We start from the raw sequence: 20,893 nt of genomic DNA, 5'->3' as shown, positions 1-20,893 counted from the left end.
GGACAGCTACAGCGACTAGCGATGAATGAATGAGAGTGAGTAAATGAATGAATGTGAATGAGTGAATGAAAGATATCTGCGGGGGGCGCACTTCTGGCCGGTTGCTCGAGGTGACAGCCTCTGGGGGCCTGGGCTTCAGCGGGGGTTCGGCTGCCCGGCGGGCCGGCGCGGGTGCACAGGAGCCCCCGTCCCGCGCCCAACTCCCCCCGCCCCGCGGTGGTAGGCGCCACTCCGCAATCCCTGAGCCGGCGGACCCGAGCTGTCTTGAATGGAAGGCGCCGAGGCCGGAAGTGGAAGGGCCCACTCGTGAGGACAAGGAGGGGGGCACGAGCGCGCCGCGTCTTCATTGAGGAACCGAATCTGTGAACATGGAATTCCATGTGCGTCTTATGTAAAGAGAGCGACGGGCGCCGCAGCCAATGGACGCGCGGCACTTGCAGGCCCGGCCCCCCTGGTATGCAGATGAGGCGGCACCCCGGCCAATGGCGGACGCCGGGGGCGGGCGCGGAGAGCGGTCACGTTTTCCACTATGTGACAGCGGTGAGTCCCCAGCGGCGGCGGAGGCGGGTGGCTCTGCGGGCTCAGTGCAGCTTTTGGCGGCGGCGGCGGCGGGGTCGGCGGGCGACTAGCAGACGGTCTTGCGGACAGGCGAGGACGCGGTTCCGGTGAGTGCGCGGCGCGGCGGGAAGGGCGAGCCAGCCTGGGCGCCGACCGGCGTCTGGCCGCCTGGCTCGCTGGTTACGTAACCGCCTCCAGGCCAGCCCCGGCCCCGGCCTCGGGCTGGCGGTCTGGGGTCTCGGCGGGCGGGCTGCGGGAGGCGGCGGAGGATCCTCTAGCCCACGGAGGCGCGAGCCGAGGGTTTCCTGGGCCCTTTTACTCCTCGTCTTGAAACCAGCCTCCTCGTCTTGAAACCGGCCTGGGGTGGGGACTGTTATTCCCATTTTGCAGATCAAGAAACTGAGGTCCAGAGTGGTTAGGCCCATGTCTGAGGTCACAGAGCTACTGAGTGGCTATATGTCGGACTGTCCTTCCCTAGACGATTTTTTTTATGAACCCCTCCTCTTCTCCCTCCCTGACCCCCTCCCTCCCCCCCACCACCCCCATGGGAGAAGGCTGAGAAAGGCCAAGGCAACTGAGGGTCAGTGCGACAGTCCCTGGGAACATGGAGGGACCCTTGGGGAGCCGGCTTCCTGCTCTGAGGCCACAGAGTCAAGTCTCTGGCTGGGGAAAGGCCACTGCTGGGCACTAGTCTAGGAGCCCTACCTGGACAGCCCATGGGTCCCCTGGAGTGGGTGAGTAGAGAGACAAGACAGTTCCTGGGCCAAGCCAGGCCTGAGCACCTGATGTTCATCCCCTTTGCCCACCCTGGACCTCTCTGTATTTATTCTCTCTCCCCAGGTTGGGTGGAAGAAGGGGGAGGGTTGTACTTTGTGATGCAGCAATCGCATCATCCTTCTGGGGGGTACTTTGGCTGCCAAGTCCTGGACAGGAACCAGGGGGTGGGTGGTGGCCTGCTTAATCCATCCAGGAAGGCCAGGATAAGGGATGACAACTCGGTTACCAGGGTTTCTGAAATACAGAAGAAACCAATTTGGAAAGCTGATTCATACTCACAGAAAAACGGAGCCAGAAGGTACCCTGGAAATCACCCAGGGTAACCCCTTAGCTTGACAGATGAGGAAACTGAGGCCCAGATGCCTGCTGGGCACACATCACGGCAGGGCCAGGCCCAGGCTCAGGGTGCCAGCAGGGTCTTTCCATCGTCCTGAAGGTCTTGATCTGGGTCAGGATGAGCTTCAGAAGTTCCATGAAGGCCTGAAATTGGCTGCTGCTGCATCTTGAACTAGCTGGAGTTTAGGGAGAGGAGCCTCAGGTCCAAATGTTACGAACCCTAGCACCATGGCAGAAGCCCCTGCATGAATACCTCTCCCCTCCCACGTCCAGTGCAGCAAGGCCACTGGCCTTCTCTCTACCTGCCAAGGGGAGATGCCCATCCCCTGTCCCCAGCCGGGGTTTCTGGTCCTGGACTGGTTTGGCTGAGGAGGGAACAACACTCTACCTGAAGGCTTTCACTGGAAATTGAGTTTTTAAATACAAGGCTAATCACTTTTTATAAGGCGTCTGAGTAAAATGAGGAAAGGGACTCCTTTTTCTTAAGTGGAAGCTACGTGATATGCCAACAGGGATGGTACCGTGGGTGTTCGCAGTTATCTGTCACTGTCATCTTGGTGTGATTCACTGGTACAGAACCAGCACAGCCCTGGCTTTCTGTGGAGGCTGGGGCGCTGGTGAGGAGGGGGTGGCCTGTCACCAACCAGCGGGCTGCTGCTGGCTGGCTCAGCTCCACCCTGGGGCTGGTCTCTACAGCGGGGCTCAGGGTAGGCGATCTTTGAGGTCTGTTTCCATCCCTAGCTTTTTGGATTCCTGTTACTCCACAGGTGATTTCCTTAGGCATCTACGCAGGAGACACAAGTTTCTGACTCTGGGGCACATAATGTTACCCTGTGAGGCTTAGAAGGAAACGGGAAAAATTTCTGTCATTTGTACTATTTCTCAATCACACTTAACTTTCAGAAAAATGCTGGTGGGCACGCCTCTGTTTTTAAATGATGATGTAACCTGACGGGGCCTCAGCAAATCACAGGCTCTGGCAGGTCACTGAGTCTCTGGCGGGACCTCTCAGCATTCGGTCCAAAGAGAGAGTGACGCAGAAAACTACCATGTTCGGCAAAACTAACTAGAAACACATAACCTGGCATCGCTGCAGACGCTCTGCACCCCTGCGCAGTGACAAGCTGGCCCACCTGCCAACTCACAGAGAACCAGAAAGTCTGGACAGGGCCTCTGATGGGCCTGCCCCGAAGCTTTTCTGTGAAGCCCTCCTTTCAGCTCTGTGCTCTTTGTAGGCACCTCTGTAACAAGTTTGTTACTGTATTTCCGAGTCTAGAGCAAATCAGAAGCAGTAAGTGAGCATCTCAGCAATGCGGGTCAGGGCGAGGCCAAGGCCACTGTGTCATCAGAGGCGGGCAGTTCTGAAGGTGGTGGGGCTCCGGGCTGAGTGCTGGACCCTCCCCAGGCCCCGAAGGCTTTGAGAATCCTAGCACTCTCCCTGGGGTGACAGAAGAATCAGAACAGCTGGGCTATTCCCAGGCACCCCGACGCTGAAGCCAGGAAGCTGACGCCTTTGCATTATTGTTGTTTTAAATTTTGTGCGTTTCTGTATGTGAGGTTTTAAAGGCCGAGCTGAGAGCGCTTGAAGGGGTCTTAGTGAGGCGGAGACAAGCCTCTCCCCAGCCATCTTCCCTTCCATATTTGGACAGCTGCAGTCACATTTTCCTCGGTTACCAACCGTTTCCATGGAGAGTGCGGGTGTTTATTCAGCAGGACAAACATTTTCTCCGGATTACAGCAGGCTGGCCTCAGGGAATTGGCTCCTACCAGGAAGGAGCAACCGTGTTATAATATTTGGGGTTGTAAAGTAGCGAGGGTTTGCAGAGACAAAGTGCGGGCTGTGAGATCCCTGTTACATAAAGTTCGGAAACAGGCAGAATGAACCAGGCTTCGAGAATTCAGGCTCACGGGGCCCTGGGGTGGGAGGGGCAGGGGTGGGGGGGACCACCCGGGGCCACTGGGGGCTGGCAGCCTTCTGCCTCCAGGCAAGGCCTTACCGTCTCAGGTATCTTATCTTCCTTTTCAAATCATTTATCGTCTTAAGTGATTGAACCTACACCGCTTTCCACTTTCCACAGAGAAATGCACGTTCCCCCTTAGACTCGGGTACTGAGTGCGGGGAGCCTTTACCAGTCCTGGCAGTGGCAGTGGAAGGTGGCCCTGGGGGCCCAGGCTGTGTTTTTGTTCTCCTTTTTTTTTTTTTTTTTTTTTTACTATTTATTATGGAAACTATGAGTACATGTGCGAGTAGAGAGGACAGGGTAATGAACCCCTAAGCCAGCTTCGCTCTTGGCCCTTCTCCTTCTGTATCCCTGCCCATTTCCTTCCCGTCCCGAATACTGTGAAGCCATCCCAGACGAAGATCTCATCGTGGACGGCACTTTCTAAGTGTTCCTCTGTCCAGTGAGGGCAGCCCTCGCTGCTGAAGGTGTGGTCAGGGGCCCAGAGTCAGGGGTGCGAGCTCAGCTCCTTTCCTCCGGTCTGACTGTTTTCCGGGGCAGAACCCGTGTGTGGACGACTGAGAAGCAGCTGCGATGGGCCTCTAGCATTAGGCGCTCGAGCTCATGCCCAGCGGCACACCCGGCTTCTCCGCAGCCCCTTTGCAGCAGGGCTGTCCTTTCCTTCACGGGGCGCCTGGGCTCACGAGGACCCCCCACTGCCCTGGTGGAGACACAGGTTTCCCGGGGCTTCCTCGGGGCCCTGGCAGTGCTGGCGCGAGCGGACGCTCAGTGGACGTTGGTGGAAGGCAGGAGGCAAAGTCTGCTTTGACGGGCACGTTGGTTTTGCTGACTTGGCAAGATGAGGTCGGTCAGTTAGAGCTGTCGGTGCTGAGCGACGCGTTTTTCTGGAATAATGAAGCTCAGATGGTTTGGTTTGTTGTTTCCCGTTTCTGCCATGCTTGCCCTACCCTCTTAGCAAAAAGATTTACCTTCCGCCGAAGGTCATCTTGTGACCCCTGCTCGATGAATCCTACTCAGACCGGCTCCCAGGGGTGGGACCGGTGAAAGCCAGGAGGCCCTCCGAGGAGCCGAGCGGCAAGCCTGGGCATGCGTGGAAGCAAAGCGCGTGACGCGTCCGCCAAGGGTCGTCCTCATTGCCTGGGGCGGCCAGAAACAGCGCTCGTGACAATGAAATATCAACTTTTTTTTTTTTTTAATTTGCTTTTGTTACCCTGTCTCTTTTCCTCTAGTGATTGGCAGTGATGGTAAAATCCAGCCTTTGCTGGACACTTACTGCATTCCAGACACTGCACTGCTGTCCTTTAACCCTCCGAGCAACCAGTAGGAGGCAGGTGCTGCTGTAGCCCCATCTCACAGATGAGGAAGCAAGGCACCAGGACGTGTAGGAACTTGCCCAAGGTAACGGTCAGGAAGTGGAGGAACCCGCCAAAGCCCCCGCCGTCCAGGGTCTGCTCACTTAGCCCTCTGCTGCTGCCCTGTCACCTTCATAACTTACTCAGCAGAAAGGACCGGCCCTGCTGCTTGTCTGGGAGGGCTGTGGGATGGTACAGGTGGTGTCCAGGGAGTGGAGGGGACAGAGTGAATGTCCTCTGCACCCTGGGCGGCCCAGAGCCCCCTAAGAGGTGTCCTGGCTTCCACCTCGCCTCTACCCTGTGGCCCTGCTAACACGTGAGTCATACCTTGTTGCACAGGACTCTACAGCAGTTCCCACCTCACTCAGAAAAATCCAGGGCCCTGGCTCTGCCTTGCGAGGTGCCACATGACCTGGCTCTGACCTCACGTCAACCCCTACCTTCTGCCTTGCCCTTTCTGCTCCAGACTCGTCCATTGTCCTCAGACCCATCTGCCTCAGGACCTTTGCGTGTGCTGGCCTCCTGCCTAGAATACCCTCCTTCCAGCACCCTCCTGGCCCGTTCTGTCACTCTCTTCAGTCTGTCTTAGTTTGGGTTCTCTTAAAAGCAGAGTGCGGGCCGAGGCTTAAATGCTAGTGCTTCTGGCAATCAAAGAAGAAAAAGAAATAAGAGGAATACAAATTGGAAGAGAAGAAGTAAAACTGTCACTGTTTGCAGATGACATGATACTATACATAGAGAATCCTAAAGATGCCACCAGAAAACTACTAGAGCTAATCAATGAATTTGGTAAAGTTGCAGGATACAAAATTAATGCACAGAAATCTCTCGCATTCCTATACACTAATGATGAAAAATCTGAAAGAGAAATTAGGGAAACACTCCCATTTACCATTGCAACAAAAAGGATAAAATACCTAGGAAGAAACCTACCTAGGGAGACAAAAGACCTGTATGCAGAAAACTATAAGACTGTTGAAAGAAATTAAAGATGATACCAACAGATGGAGAGATATACCATGTTCTTGGATTGGAAGAATCAATATTGTGAAAATGACCATACTACCCAAAGCAATCTACAGACTCAATGCAATCCCTATCAAATTACCAATGGCATTTTTTACAGAACTAGAACAAAAAATCTTAAAATTTGTATGGAGACACAGAAGACCCCGAATAGCCAAAGCAGTCTTGAGGGAAAAAAACGGAGCCTGAGGAATTAGACTCCCTGACTTCAAACTATACTACAAAGCTACAGTAATCAAGACAATATGGTACTGGCACAAAAACAGAAATATAGCTCAATGGAACAGGATCGAAAGCCCAGAGATAAACCCAAACACCTGTGGTCAACTGATCTATGACAAAGGAGGCAAAGATATACAATGGAGAAAAGACAGTCTCTTCAATAAGTGGTGCTGGGAAAACTGGACAGCTACATGTAACTATACATGTGTAACACCATACACAAAAATAAACTCAAAATGCATTAGAGACCTAAATGTAGGACCGGACACTATAAAACTCTTAGAGGAAAACATAGGAAGAACACTCTTTGACATAAATCACAGCAAGATCTTTTTTGATCCACCTCCTAGAGTAATGGAAATAAAAACAAAAATAAACAAATGGGACCTAATGAAACTTAAAAGCTTTTGCAAAGCAAAGGAAACTACAAATAAGACAAAAAGACAACCCTCAGAATGGGAAAAAATATTTGCAAACGAATCAATGTACAAAGGATTAATCTCCAAAATATATAAACAGCTCATGCAGCTCAATATTAAAAAATCAAACCCAATCAAAAAATGGTCAGAAGACCTAAATAGACATTTCTTCAAAGAGGACATACAGATGGCCAAGAAGCACATGAAAAGCTGCTCAACATCACTAATTATTAGAGAAATGCAAATCAAAACTACAATGAGATACCACCTCACACCAGTTAGAATGGGCATCATCAGAAAATCTACAAGCAACAAACGCTGGGGAGGGTGTGGAGAAAAGGGAACCGTCTTGCACTGTTGGTGGGAATGTAAATTGATACAGCCACTATGGAGAACAGTATGGAGTTCCTTAAAAAACTAAAAATAGAATTACCATATGATCCAGCAATCCCAGTACTGGGCATATACCCAGAGAAAACCATAATTCAAAAAGACACATGCACCCCAATGTTCATTGCAGCACTATTTACAATAGCCAGGTCATGGAAGCAACCTAAATGCCCATCGACAGACGAATGGATAAAGAAGATGTGGTACATATATACAGTGGAATATTACTCAGCCATAAAAAGGAACGAAATTGGGTCATTTGTAGAGAAGTGGATGAATCTAGAGACTGTCATACAGAGTGAAGTAAGTCAGAAAGAGAAAAACAAATATCGCATATTAACGCATATATGTGGAACCTAGAAAAATGGTACAGATGAACCGGTTTGCAGGGCAGAAATTGAGACACAGTTGTAGAGAACAAACGTATGGACACCAAGCAGGGAAAGCAGCGGTAGGTGGAGGTGGTGAGATGAATTGGGCGATTGGGATTGACATGTATACACTGATGGGTATAAAATGGATGACTAATAAGAACCTGCTGTATAAAAAATAAAATAAAATAAAATTCAAAAATTCAAAAAAAAAATGCTAGTGATTCCCTGGAAGGTGCAATCCCAGGACAGCTGGAGTGAGGGAGAGGGGAGTGCGGAAGAGAAGGCTGTGACACACACACACACACACAAACACACACACAGGCACGCACACACACGCACACACAGGCACGCACACACACGCACACATGCGTTGATACCCTGCTTCACAGACAGCTGGCCGCTCAGCCCCTTGGGGCCTCATCCAAAAAACTATCAAAACGAAGGAAGGAAGGAAGGAAGGACACAAAGAAAAGCTCCAAGACAGTCTATTCGAGGGAGGGGTGGAGAGGGACCATCCCCCCTCCGGGTGCTGTGGTCAGAGCTCGCCCAGGGAGTACACTCTCCCTTGGGTCCAGCTGCCTCACCGGGCCCTTCGGCAGCAGTGGGGGAAGCAGGGCGCACCCCGTGGTGTGGCGCTTCATCCAAGGTCACACGTGTCCAGCAGAGCCAGAGGCTCCTGTCGGCCTCAGGTGTGGAGCCAGGAGGGCCGTGTGGGTGTGTGCCTAGCGGTGGCCGGCGGGGAGTGAGGGGCTGCAGGCCGTGGGGAGAGGGAGGCCAAGGGGCTCTGAATCACCACCACGCGGGGGTACAAGGTCAAACATCACTTATCCATGGGCCTTCCCTGGCCACCCTTCCTAATTCACTCCAGCTGCTCCCACACGCCTCCCGGACTCCTGCTCTGCTTCTTTCTCTTAGCACTTACCCTTAATCTGCTCTACACGCCGTTCCCTCTTGATGGTCTGTTTTCCCCACTAGAATGTAAGCTCCATGAGGGCAGGAAAGGTGGCTGTCCCGTTCTCTGCCACCACGGTGGCCCTCAGTGCTGTGCGCAGTCAGAGCGAGTTAATCAGCAGAAACAGCCCTGGAGCAGTGCTGGCACACGCCGAGCCCTGCAAGGTGCTGCCTGTCATTTTTACTGTCACGCCTCGCTGTTCTGTGGCTTGTCCGTTTACGCCCCAGCGTCTTCCCACATCAGTGTGTCTGGTCTCCGTCTTTTTGATGGAGTGCATAGTATTCCACAGGGCAGATGTCCCAGGGTTTATGCCTTCACACCACGCGCCAGGCCCTGGGGTACAGCCATCAGCAAAAGCACCCACGCGTCAGTGTGCAGTCGGGCAGTGTCGGTGCCACGGGAGAGAAAGCCGAGAAGGGGATGCGGGGCTGGCAGGGCCGGGGAGAAGGCAGTGCTGTTTGTGCAGGACGGTCAGGCCATCTGCCGGACAAGTGCTGTGGGCACCAGGGAGCAGCAAATGCAAGGTCCCCGAGGTCGGAGCAAAGTGCCTGGGCCAAGGGGGTGGCTGCACGGGAGATCCCAGGAAGCAGCTGGAGGCCTCGCTGAGCTGTTGACCCCTGTGCAGAGCAGGGCTGAGCTCTGCACCCAGGGGAGAGAGGAGCTCACGTGCCCCGTGTGGACCGCAGTGGGGTCAGGTGAGGCAGGGGGCCCAGTTTGGAAGTTGAGGCTGGCGCCTGGTCAGGATGCATGTGGTGGCCAGGCTGCCCTGGACAGGATGCGGGTAGACTCCTTGCTGGTGGTTCTTTCCAGGTTTTTCTTCCTCCAGACCGCGTGCTCACACGTCTCTGGGCATATGGACGAGCGTTCCCACGGAGCAGCTTCCTAGGAGTGGGGAGGGGCTGGGGTGTCAGCATTGCTAGACACGCCCAGAGGCCCCCCAGGAAGACTTCGTGAGTCCAACACAGTGCACAGGAGTCCTCCTCCCGGCCAACCCAGGATGCTGTCGGTCCTGTTAGATTTTGGAAACCTCATGCTTTGCGTTTTCCTCATGTCTAACTAGGTTGGGCATCCTTCCAGGTTTATAGCTCTTACCTGGTGTTTCTCTTTGTGGGAACAGTCTGTTCTTAGTCTTTGGTCTCTCTCTTGCCAGATGTTAACACCTTTTATTCTTTCATCGAATTAGCTAGAACTTCCCTAAAATGTTGAAGACCGAGCAGTAGACTTGCTTGTTTTGTTCCTGACTTTCACTGCAGAGAGCTGGCGTTTGAGGTTCTCTGTGATTCGGGACCAATAAACAGCTTCCGTCTAAAGCCATAGCGAGATCCTCTAACTGAGACTTCCTCCCCGTGGCCGCGACTGTCTCCTCTCAGAGTGTATAGACTTTATCTTCTGAAAATTTAACATTACAGCAGAGATGCCCAAGACTAGCAGGACTTAGCATCCTTCGCAGGTAACCTGTTTGTTTTTCCTGTTGGGATGCGGGTAGAATTCTCTTTTTTCTTGAAAACATCATTTTCATCAGGACATAGATGGGCTTTGACACTTCTTGCATAATTTTGCCTGGTCCTCAGGGAGTCACGCAGATGCAAATCTGCCTTCGGGATGGTTTCCTTCACGTGTATCTTTCACTGTAGTTTCTGTTTCATTGCTATGGTGTCTTTTTCAGAAAGAGACGTTATCTGCAGGTAAAAATGTGCCTTTAATATCGGCCCTTTCCCTGGGCGTGTTTAAAAAGTTTCTTACTCTCATCCTCCCCATCACTGAGTCTGAACTTTAGCTTTCTAATTGTCTGTTGTAATGTAACATTTTCACTTCAGTCTGCAGCTTTAGCTCATCCTTCGTTACGTGTTTCATCGAATCCCTCGTTTCTTGATTTTTGTTTATGATACAGAGTTGGTGCTGTCCTAAATTTGCTTGTTTCCTCGTGCCATGGAGGTTGTGTGCATCTTGTCTTCATTGCACTTCTTTTCAGAAGCTGCATGTTGGCTCTTTTCTGTTTATCTGGTTCATGAACAAGACAGGGTCTGATCAGACCTGCTGTTTTCCAAAGAGTAATGTGGTTGGATTCTGCACGGGTCCCCATCTTCGGCGGGTGGGGGAGCCTGAATCCAGCACTGTCTCCTGCTATGTGTGGCCTTGGGCAAGTCACCGGCCTGTTTTCCCATCCCTAGAAGGGAATCCTGGTGCGCCGTGGCTGGTGATCATGAGGGTTACGTGAGCCAGCACGTGTCACGTCCTCAGCACAGTGTCCACAGAGCCCTCCCTGCGGCCTCTGGTCCAGGTGCCTGAGCACAGGAAAGCTGCAGGGGCACATTCTGCTTTCTGGGGACCCCCCTCGGTGAAGGCACCGCTGCCTGGGCCCTCCAGATCTTCCCCCACTGCTCGGTGACCGAGGCTAGCCTTTGGGGACTGTGTCAGTGGGTCCCTCTGCCTTCTGGCTTCCCGACCTCCGAGCTCAGGAGGTTTATGCCCCCCACAGGCCGCAGGTTGTCTGGGAGCCTCTGGTTTCGGTAGCCCTCCTCCTCCTGCCCCTCCGGGCCCAGAGAAGATGACAGCTCCCTCCCCCTAACTGGTTGCCCCCGAGCTGCACATCATTTGTAGTTTCCTTAACCCTGACCACACCCTTTCGTGCCGGGCCTTCCTCGACCTCTCCCCTGGGGTGCACGAGTGCCTGCTTCCTCCCGGGACCTCACAGGGGAGCACCATCCCAGGTCCTGCTTTTACCCTGTGACCTCTCAGTCTCCCGTCCTTAGGCTTCTGGTCGACCCCTCCTGCCCTGGCTACTCACTGTCTTTACTCATCCCAGCCTGTGACCAGTCAGTCTCTCGTTTCAGCCCCGCTCCATCCACCTACCCCCAAAGCACCAAAGCTAAACTTTGTGTCCAAACGCGAGCGAAGTTACAGGAGTGTACTGCCTCCGGCGCTTCAGCGGCCCCTCGCCAATCCCAGGTAACTCCGCGCTGGCCTGTACTGGCCCCTCCGCCTCCCCGCCCCACTCGCACACACGGTAGCCCTCACCTCAGCCAGCCGAGCGCCCGGACGCCCTGCTGCTGCTGCAAGGGCCCCCGCCGCTCCGCCGTCCTCACGCGGTAACGCCTGCTCCCCGCAACATCATTTCTCCCGGAAGTGTCCCTGGCCCGCGGCCTGGTTTCAGGCTCTCCCCCTGCCCGCGGCCCGGTTCAAGGGCCCCCTGTAACTTGTGATGGCCAAGATTTCTGAACCCCGCTGCCCCCTCACGTCACCTGGGGAGGCCATCGGCAACTTGGTGTCCGGGGCTGCGGCCACCTGATTCATCCGCCGTCGCAGTTCATGGCAGGTGGGAGCCCTGGGGATATGAGCGCAGAAGACCCACGGTTGACCGCACCTCCTGCCGGCTCCTCCAGCGAAACGAGGAGAAAGATTCCCACGGGACACTTCACCTGATGGCTGCACGACCCCCTGCCCCCTGAACCCGTGACCTTCTCTCGTTTGCCAGCGTCACTCAGGAGCCAGCATGAACGGATGCGCTGACTACGCCCCCAGCCCCGGTGACCCTTCCAGGGAGGCTGCGGAGCCCTGGCCCGGCCAAGCCCCCCTCCAGGAGGACGTGGACGTGAGCGATGGCGCAGGCGGGAATGAAACTAACGAGAACGGCGTGACGGGGCGGGACTCACGGGGCAGCAACGGTGACGGCAGCGGCCGGGAGCTGGGGATGCCGCGGGGGCCGCCTGGCACCTGCCAGGGGTGGGTGTGTCCGAGGCCCCCAAGGCGAGGCCGGGCATTTGTTTTCTCAGTGTCTCATTCCGGGCTATTGCGATTGCTTTTGCAGTCTTTAAATCATGATGACCAAGTTTTTTAAGATTTTTGAAAATCTTATTGACTCAGAATAACTAAAATTTGCTAGGGTCTGTCCTTCCTTATGACGGTGATTTTGGGTGTCAGACCGCCAGTAGCTAGACACGTAGCATGGTGACCAGATCTTGGGAGGCGGAAGAGTCAGGGAACCCCTCGAGCAGCTACTGAACCGACGCCCCGTGGTTTACAGAAAACAAACTTCTCCTCTAGTCTTGGGTTTATATCCCCCAGTACTTAGTTTTTCCGGTATCCAGAGGTTTCTTGTTCTTTTTCTCTTAAGCTCATATTTTTTCCTAATTGACTTACTGTGGTGTAATCCAGCCCGTCATCGCTGGGTGGATGGGGGTAGAAGTGGATGGATACACTCTTCTGAGTTTGGCCTTTATTTTTTGTTCTTTTAGTCCAGGTACATTTAGCCTGATGATGGCGAAGTCTGAACACCACCCGTCCACAAGTGGCTGCAGGTAAGACCAATTAGAACTCCCTCAATTTAGAGCCTTTAGAGAGATGGAAAAATTTGTCATGAGATACGGTTTTGGGGGTAATGTGACTTTTTTCAGGCTTCTGCTGGAACCTGTTAGTCTGAGCAGCTGTCCCTCTTGTGAACCCAGCCGCGCCCTTTCAGACGACTGTCCCCACGGGCTGCTCACAGCCCCTGAGGTTGCCCCAGACCTGTAGCTGCTCCAGCTTTCACTAAGCAGACCTTGTCTGCGTCTTAGACATGTATCTGGAACACTCACTTTTTTTTACTTGTTTGTAACAAACGTGTCCTTAATTTCATGCTGACAGACGCTTTCACATCACCACTGGAGCAAAATCCAGATCTCTGTCCTGGGCATATGGGGCCTTTGCCGTCACCCCAGAGGCCTGACCCCATCACTCTCTCGGTACTCTCTGTCTAAACAGGCCCATCTCCCTCAGCAAGTGCCCCCTGCCCTGCCTCCTACCCCCTCCACGTCCTTGAGTTTGAAATCCTCCTTATAAACCTCCTTTCCTCGCCGAGGCCTTCACACATCATTTATGTCCTCGCCCCAGGACGCCACTCTGCTGCCCTCTGGGGTCTCTGTCACTGTCTCCCTCTCTGTCTGAGATGGGGGTGGGCAGAGCTCAGCAGTGGGGCCGCTGGCCGGGCTGCGGCTGGACCAGCAGGTGGGAGGGCACCCTCCAGCATTCACCTGGGTCAGAGCACTGGTTCTCCCGGGCAGTTCCTCTCCCCGCGAGAGACACGAGGCGATGTCTGCAGACATTTGTGGTTGTCGCAGCTGCTGGGGGCTGCTGCATCCTGCATGCCCACCAGGAACATGTGGACCGCGGTGTCCTCGCGCCCTAGTGGAGAAACTGGACCAGAGGCCTGTTTCTTCCGAAAAGGGCACTTAGGGTACTGACATCTTTCTTTAACTCCGTAGCAGTGAGCAGTCCACCAAAGCGGACGCCCACAAAGAGCTGATCAAAACGCTGAAGGAGCTGAAGGTCCACCTCCCTGCAGACAAGAGGGCCAAGGGGAAGGCCAGCACCTTGTTGACCCTCAAGTACGCCCTGAGGAGCGTGAAGCAGGTGAAAGGTACGTCCGCCTCACGTGTTTGTTCCAACCTGTAGAAGTAAGTTTCCCGTCTCCCCAGATTAGAGCTTCAGTTGTGTTGATTTTCTAAAATTCAGTCCTGAAGTAGCAGAAGGAAGTTGGGGAAGTCTGATGAAATCTCAGCTGGTTGGAAATCTCAGTTCATCGGAAGTTTTCTGTGGTACTTGACTTTTAGAGGAAAAAAAAGCAGGTAGAAAACCAGCTGATAAAAGAAACCTATTTACAACATGAAGCTTTTGTGCCCGGGGCTGGGGTCAGGTCACGTTCAGGAGTGTCCAGCACCTTCCAGGCTCTGGCTGGAGAGTTGTGACGTGTGTGGACACTGGCGACGTGTGTGGACACTGGCGACGTGAATAGCCCCCAGCATTTAGCTGAGGGCTTGCCCCTCCTTTAAATAATAATGTGAGGGAAAAAAAGGAAACAAACCAACAGAAAAAGGAGAAGATACAAGGAGGGTATTGCCTGATCTTATCCTTAAAGGACAGTACTTTCGAGCTGCTCCAGATTCAAGACCTTGGGCAGTTCATTTCTCGTTTTTCTAAAAATATGTGAATTTCCATCGTGGTGGTCTTTGCACCAGCAAGGCAGGCAGGCGGGACCAGGCGCCCCCTTTCCGTCACGGGCACACAGTAACAGGACCCACGTGATCCAGGTCCTGCTTCCCTCTGGGGGTACGTTCGGGTTTTCCTGTTAGGGGGAAGAACTCGTAAGAGCTTTCAGAGCCGGTCAGTGGAATCGACTGAGGCTTTTACCTGAGATGTGTGTGCACAACTTTTCGCAGATGCAGTGCAGGAATCCACCAACAAACACTGCAGATTCCAAAGGACTTGTGTCATCAAGCTCAGACGCTTTGCATTGCAATAAATTCCGGGTCCCTGCCGTAACTTCCAATAGCGTGTAGTCTTCCTTCAGTTGCTCGTGTGGCTGGCCCTTCCACTGAGCTGGGGCCCCTTCCCTGGGTATCAGGTAAACGCAGGTGCCTCTGTCTCCGGGGCAGGTAAGGAACGCACTGCCGTGGAGGGAGCGCCGGCATCTCCAGCGCACTGTTCTGCCGACAGCCCATCCCCAGAGACCAGGCCCAGGTCACCCACGCCGGGGGTCACCTCAGCGCGGTTTAGCTGTTGAAGTCGGGCATCCTGGGTTCCACTCGCCTGAGGGCTCCCCTCTGGGTGGAGATAGCTTTGTCACCCTGTATGGGGTGTCCCGGGATGAGCGGGCCTCGTCTTCAGTTCTGTTCTGAACAGTTCCTTCTGAAACAGGGTTGTTTCTCATGCCCGGTGCTTCTAAGAGTCGATTCTGTCCGGATGGGAGCGTCTGACCCCCGAGGGGGCAGATGCAGGGGCTGCCACAGCTGTCCTGCGCGGAAACATAGATGCTGTGTCACGGTTACAGGCCTTTGGGGAAAGTGAGGCTTAGGTAGAACCGTGTGGCCGTGTTATTGAAAATAATGTGTCTTTATCGTTTTAAAAATTTCTGTAATCAAAGGCCTTCTGATTTTTCAGGGAAAAAAATCCCGGATTTCTGTTTGTCTAGCCTTCCCATTTCTCTGTGTTCTGTGCCCGCTTTCTCATGAGAAAGGTAGAGCCCCCAGCCATGAGTTAGGGCCGCCCTCAGCTCTCCCCTTGGTCTCGCCTACAGCCAATGAGGAGTACTACCAGCTGCTGATGTCCAGCGAGAACCACCCCCGCAGCGCCCACGTGCCCTCCTACACGGTGGAAGAAATCGAGAGCGTCACCTCCGAGTTCATCGTGAAGAACGTGGTAAGTGTCTTAACGAGCGAAGTCTTCACCCAGGAGCCTCAGCTCAGGTGGCCGAGGTCTTCACCCAGGGGAGCTGGCTGAACCTCGGTTTCATAGCAGCAGGGTTGGGAGTTTCAGGAAATGAGTTCCTTCCTTAAAAGAAAAGAATGTAAGTCAGGGATTCCGAAGTGGCGGCCGTGTTGCCGACTTGTGCTGTTCTGAGGCTGTCCTCTTGCGCTGTCCACCCCACACCCCGCGTGTGTGTGAGTGAGCCCCCCCTTGACCGAGGACGGGGCCCGCACGGGGGGGAAGGGACACACTAGGTGACTGTCAGTTCACTCGCGGGGCGGGCACTTCTTGAAACTCCACAAGCTCATGCATTTTTAAGCAACCCATAAAGGTGAGGCCTCCCTGGAGGTCTGGGGAAGGGGGGGGGAGTTACCCCCAGTTCTCAATTAATGAGAGGAAACCAGAGGGCAGGTGGGGACCCAGAGGTGGGGAATCGCAGCAGTGATGGCCTGCAGAATGGGACTCCCCGGCCCTTCCCGTCTCTTTCCTCCCGTGCCCTCCCTGCAGCTTAACCCGCAGGGAGCCCCACCCCGAGCTCAGAGGGCCAGCCAGCGTGGGGAGAGCCCGTGGTGGGCCAGGGGGCCTGAGGCCTCCAGCCCCCCAGGCAGCCCTGAGCCCCGGGAGAGAGAGGAAGAGGCCCCCTTCCCCCTCCCGAATCACTCAGGCTGGACGCCAGGGAGCTCCGTGCCCAGAAGACCGAGCAGGTGACAGCTGTAGGGAATCAGCACAGCTGGGGTTCCTTTTGGCGGTGGAACCCTGATGTGTTTTTTCAGATAATATCCCCCTGGGACCCCAATATATGTGAGAGGGGAAGCAGAGTTACCCTGGTCAGGGCTGAGGAGAGGGGCGCAGAGGCTTCCCCTGACCCTTCACACGTCCTGCTGCTGTCCCATCTGTCGGCCCCGATTCTCTGCCCCTCGGGGGAGGGTGACCTGTCCAGTCCCCTCCAGCCCGGCCTCACCAGAATCGTGTTCTCCATTCCAGGACATGTTTGCTGCGGCCGTGTCCCTGGTGACTGGGAAAATCCTGTACATCTCTGACCAAGTGGTCTCCATCTTCCACTGTAAGCGGGGCACCTTCCATGACACCAAGTTCGTGGAGTTCCTGGCGCCCCACGACGTGGGCGTGTTCCACAGCTGCACCACGCCGTGCAAGCTGCCGCCCTGGAGTGTCCGCCGCCGAGCAGGTGAGGGCCCCGTGGCCTGGGCTGCCTTGTCCTTCTCCACAGGCAGCATGGGGAGGGGGCCGGGCGGGGCCGCCCCCGACGTGGGGCTGCTGCCCACCTCCCCTCCGCTGGAGGCCTGCAGTAGGCCCCCGTGAAGGGGCCTGAGGCTGCCCTGTCTGTCCCAGGTGCAAGATTAAAGGTGGTTTGCTCAGAATACATTTAGAGAGAGAAAAAAGTCTTTTCATAAATTTCAGAAAGGGAAAAGTGCTTCAGAAGATTTTAAGACATGTCAGGCATTTTAGAAAGGAAATGGATCAGAGCTGGAGTCTGGACATGAGGCCGCAGGGTCGGGGGAAGGACGGAGGCGCATCTGGAAGGCTCCCTGCAGGTGGTACAACGATGTCAGCATAGCGGGGGGCTCTTCACCTCCGCCAGAGGCCGCGCCATCCTCCCGGGCTCAGACCCCGGCCTTCCAGGCGCTTCAGGCTCTAGTCTGCGCCCAGGTGGCTGCTTCCTCGGACCTCGGTCCCCCACCCGCCCCCATGTCCCTGGCCACAGGGCTCTCACGGTCAAGTGTCGTGTGTCCTTCTCCTCCTGCAACGTGGTTGGGGAGACTTTGCGTCTGGAAGGCATGGAAGGTCTCTCGTGATCAGCACGGGCCTTCACATGAGTGGGTGCAGGAGGGGACCGGTTGACCAGACACGTCTCAGCAGAAACATGGCACGGGGTCCTGGCAGAAGGTACTGGAGAGGAGAGGGTCCTCACCAGCTCAGGCCTTCCAGTGACCAGGTGGCCAACGGCGTAAGTCCGGCAGCGTCTGTCCACCTGCACCTAGACTGTCATTAGCCCCTCGTTGGGCTCTGATTGCTCAGAGCTGAGATGGACCCAAAGAGGAGAAGCAGGAAACGGACGGGGCCAGGAGTCACCCCAGAAAAGCTGGGCCTCAGTCATGATCTTAACCAAGAGCCAGCCCTGGCCGCATCCCCCAAAGCTGACTCCCATTTCGTCCTTGGCTCCTGGGTCAGCATCTCTGCTCACGTCGAAACGCTCCTCAGCCCACGGTCACCACCTCCTGGATCTTGGGTCTCTCCACGCCATGGTGCTCCCCACGTCCCCCTGCTCCCAGGCAGCCGGCTGCAGGGCTGTCACTGTCACAGCCACCTTTCAGCAGCTGTTCCTCCCTGACAACAGACAACCCGGGGCGAGAAGCGCAGTTTGCTTTAGGGTTGACTCATTAAAGGAGGAGACACTCGCTTCGTGTTTCAGAGGTAGAGCTGCCTGCTTTCTCCCGAAGTCCCAGCCCAAGGACTGTGCAGTCAGATCACTAAAGTTTGTGGTGCACGTTACTAGGACCTGTCAATGCTGGGTCACTGCATGGAGGGAGGGAGGCAGCTCTGCGTGTGGATTCACAGCACGAAAAGGCCGGCGCCATCTCCCCAGGATGCTTGCCACTGAATTTTTGTCTGAATAGAAAAGAAGGACCAGGTGACTTCTTGAAGGCCTTTCCAGGCTGGAAATTTTTTATCATTTTCCCCAACCAGCAATCATCTACTTTTCCTCATTTCTTTTGAGTAGAGGAAGCTTTACGTGAAAGACCAAAGTCTTAAGATTTCTTTTTCTAAAATGCATTTATTGTGGAAACACCATTCCGTCATCTCTGATGAGGTCATCTAGTCGAACTCATGTTTTTACTAGACATTTTAAATTTTAAAGTAAGTTAATATTTAGGAAAACGATTGATGTAAGCTGTGAAATGCCCTGAGTTGCTTCTATTAGAATTGAATATCCCCCAAAATATGTAGGTTGAAATGTCCAGGGCTTTATATGCAAAAATTCTGCACGTCCGTCAGTACGTCTTCCACAGTTAAATTGGCCATTAGTTAGTGTGTGTGTAGCAGCGCTTTTAGCACGGCATAATTTGGTGAGTGCACGCTCGTGAAATAGATTTCTCCTTAGTCAGAACTGTGGTACAAAGTCTCTAACCTAAGGGCTGTGCTCAGTGCCAGGTAAATCTGCATCACACCTTGGCTTTCAATTCTCCTGCTTCTGCCTGGTCTGTGGGAAATGAAAGCACTGTCCCTGGTCAATGGTGTGACTGGGTGAGTGACTGGGGCCTTTTCTTTTAGACTCTTCTACTCAAGAATGCACGAAGGAGAAATCTTTCTTTTGCCGCGTCAGGTAAGCCCAGGTTTTCCTGAATTTCACTGCACAGACGGTTCATCCTGAGGGCCTCTCGTGAAGGTGGAGGAGGTGCGGGGGTGCCCTCCACATGCCGCCAGCCGGGGCCACAAGCCTGCCCAGGCCCCGTTCTTTGGGGCTGAGGTGCTGCGAGAGCATCCCTGCCACACAGCATGAGTGTTCCTGGAAAGTCCGCGTGCAAACACGTTTCCATAAGCGGAGTTATTTGTTTCGTTTTGTTTGGGGAGGGGGGGCGCCCCTCGGCTTGTGGGATCTTAGTTCCCTGACTCGGGATTGAACCCGGTCCCCGGCAGTGAAAACGCCGAGACCTAACCACTGGACCGCCAGGGAATTCCCGAGCCGTGTTTTAAATGTGCACAAGATATTAAGACAGCCTGGTCAACGATGGAGCGCTTTGCCTGCTCCTTGCAGGGAATGTTGGCCTGGGGAGCCCGGACTTGCCGTCCGTCACCCGGGAAGCTGGCCGGCGGCCCCCACCTGGGAAGGCATGAACCCCAGGGTCCGCGCGGACCCCGGAAGCATGTGTGGCCTTTGGTTCGAGTGTACGTTTTTTCAGGGAGAGCCCCGTAGCTTTCCCAACAGGTTTTTGGCCCCAAATCGAGTGACCAGTTGAGCATCCAGCTGCGGGATCAGGAGTGACCCTGGCCAGACACTGGCACCCCCAGAGGCTGGGGCTGGGACCCCACTGTTGGAGCAGCGTCCTCTCCCCAGTTAAAATGCGAACTACTCCAGAGAAGGGCCCCTGAAGCTCCCACGGCTCAGGCCGGTGACTCTCCAGTTGACCCCTCACTGTCACCGGACGTCTGAGAGTGAGGACAGAGGAGCAGGGTTGGGGGTTCCAGACCCTCGGGCGGGACAGAGGCACAGACCACAGACCGAGGGAGCACGTCCGGCTCGGCCTGGGTCCCCAGGTGAGGGGCTTGGCCCTGCTCTGCAGGCGTCCATGCAATAAATGAAAGGACTGCTGAGGCATAACAGCTGCTGCTGGGGGAGAGGTAACCAGCAACGAAGGATGATGCCTGCGGTCGTAATCCCAGACCTCTCATCGTGCCCTCCTCTGCAGTGTCGGCGAAAACCACGAGAGCGAAATCCGCTACCACCCGTTTCGCATGACGCCCTACCTGGCCCAGGTGCGCGACCAGCAGGGCACCGAGAGCCAGCTGTGCTGCGTGCTGCTGGCAGAGAGGGTGCACTCGGGCTACGAAGGTAACAGCTGGCCCAGGCCGCTCCCTCGCTTCCTCCCGTGGTTCAGATACATGTGTGTGGGGTGGGCTGCCGGCCCCTGCCTCTCCCCCAGCCTCGGGCAGAGCCTCCATCTCCCTCAAGACTCGGCACCCAGCTTTGTCACCTGGCCCTCTCTGTAGTCCCATCCACACCACCTCCCCTTGTCGGCTAAAGGCTCCGGGCCCTGGCGTCTCTCACCTGGGTCCAGCCCGTCGCTGGACCGTGGGTGCCTTCCCCTTTCCCTGGCCACAGCCTTCCGTCCACGTAGCCTTGATGGGTCCAGGGCCCACGTCCCTTCTGTCCTCGCACCCCCCCGGCCTCTGAGGTGTGGAACCCCAAAGCAGCCACCGCCTAAGAAGTAAGTGCTGGGCATTCCTCCCTGCTCACCTGGGCCCGTCCCACCTCCTGCTGATGTCCCGCCCTCTGGTACGGCCTGGCTTCTGCAGACCAGCTGTGGAGCCTCCAGAGGCCAGCGTTACCCTGACCCCCAGTCTCTGTCCTGCTGTTACCTCCCCAGGGCTCCTCCCCTCCACCTCTGCCTGTAGAAACACAGTCATCGCAGCAGGCTTACCTCACCAGGGGTCCTTTTCTGGACCTGCTGGCTCCTCAGGCCACCCCCTCCCAAAGGACCCAAGGCAGTCTGCCACGCTGCTTGTATCCTTCCAGCAGCCCCTCCTCATAGACTTTCTTGTGGCACGGCCTCGCACTGGCCACAAG

General features: G+C 55.1%; 1 protein-coding gene across 7 annotated transcripts in view; it reads left to right on the top strand.

The window, feature by feature from the left end:
• Positions 1-441: 441 nt before the first annotated feature.
• PER2 (period circadian regulator 2) overlaps positions 442-20,893 on the top strand; it is a 41,317-nt gene continuing 20,865 nt past the window's right edge. For 2 of the 7 annotated variants that reach the window (XM_082466207.1, XM_082466204.1), the window contains exons 1-9: positions 442-665; positions 11,121-11,316; positions 11,843-12,090; positions 12,603-12,665; positions 13,608-13,762; positions 15,419-15,540; positions 16,573-16,774; positions 18,880-18,931; positions 20,016-20,158. In XM_082466207.1, the coding sequence (XP_082322333.1) occupies positions 457-665; positions 11,121-11,316; positions 11,843-12,090; positions 12,603-12,665; positions 13,608-13,762; positions 15,419-15,540; positions 16,573-16,774; positions 18,880-18,931; positions 20,016-20,158 (1,390 nt within the window). In that variant the 5' untranslated portion in view covers positions 442-456. Of the gene's footprint in view, positions 666-11,120; positions 11,317-11,842; positions 12,091-12,602; positions 12,666-13,607; positions 13,763-15,418; positions 15,541-16,572; positions 16,775-18,879; positions 18,932-20,015; positions 20,159-20,893 lie in introns of those variants that run through there. The other 5 variants (XM_082466206.1, XM_082466205.1, XM_082466208.1 and 2 more) reach the window with 5 other exon arrangements.

Source organism: Balaenoptera physalus (genome assembly GCF_965194825.1).
Source record: "Balaenoptera physalus genome assembly, chromosome: 6".
Classification (NCBI taxonomy): domain Eukaryota; kingdom Metazoa; phylum Chordata; class Mammalia; order Artiodactyla; family Balaenopteridae; genus Balaenoptera; species Balaenoptera physalus.
This window is presented reverse-complemented; position numbering and strand designations above follow the sequence as displayed.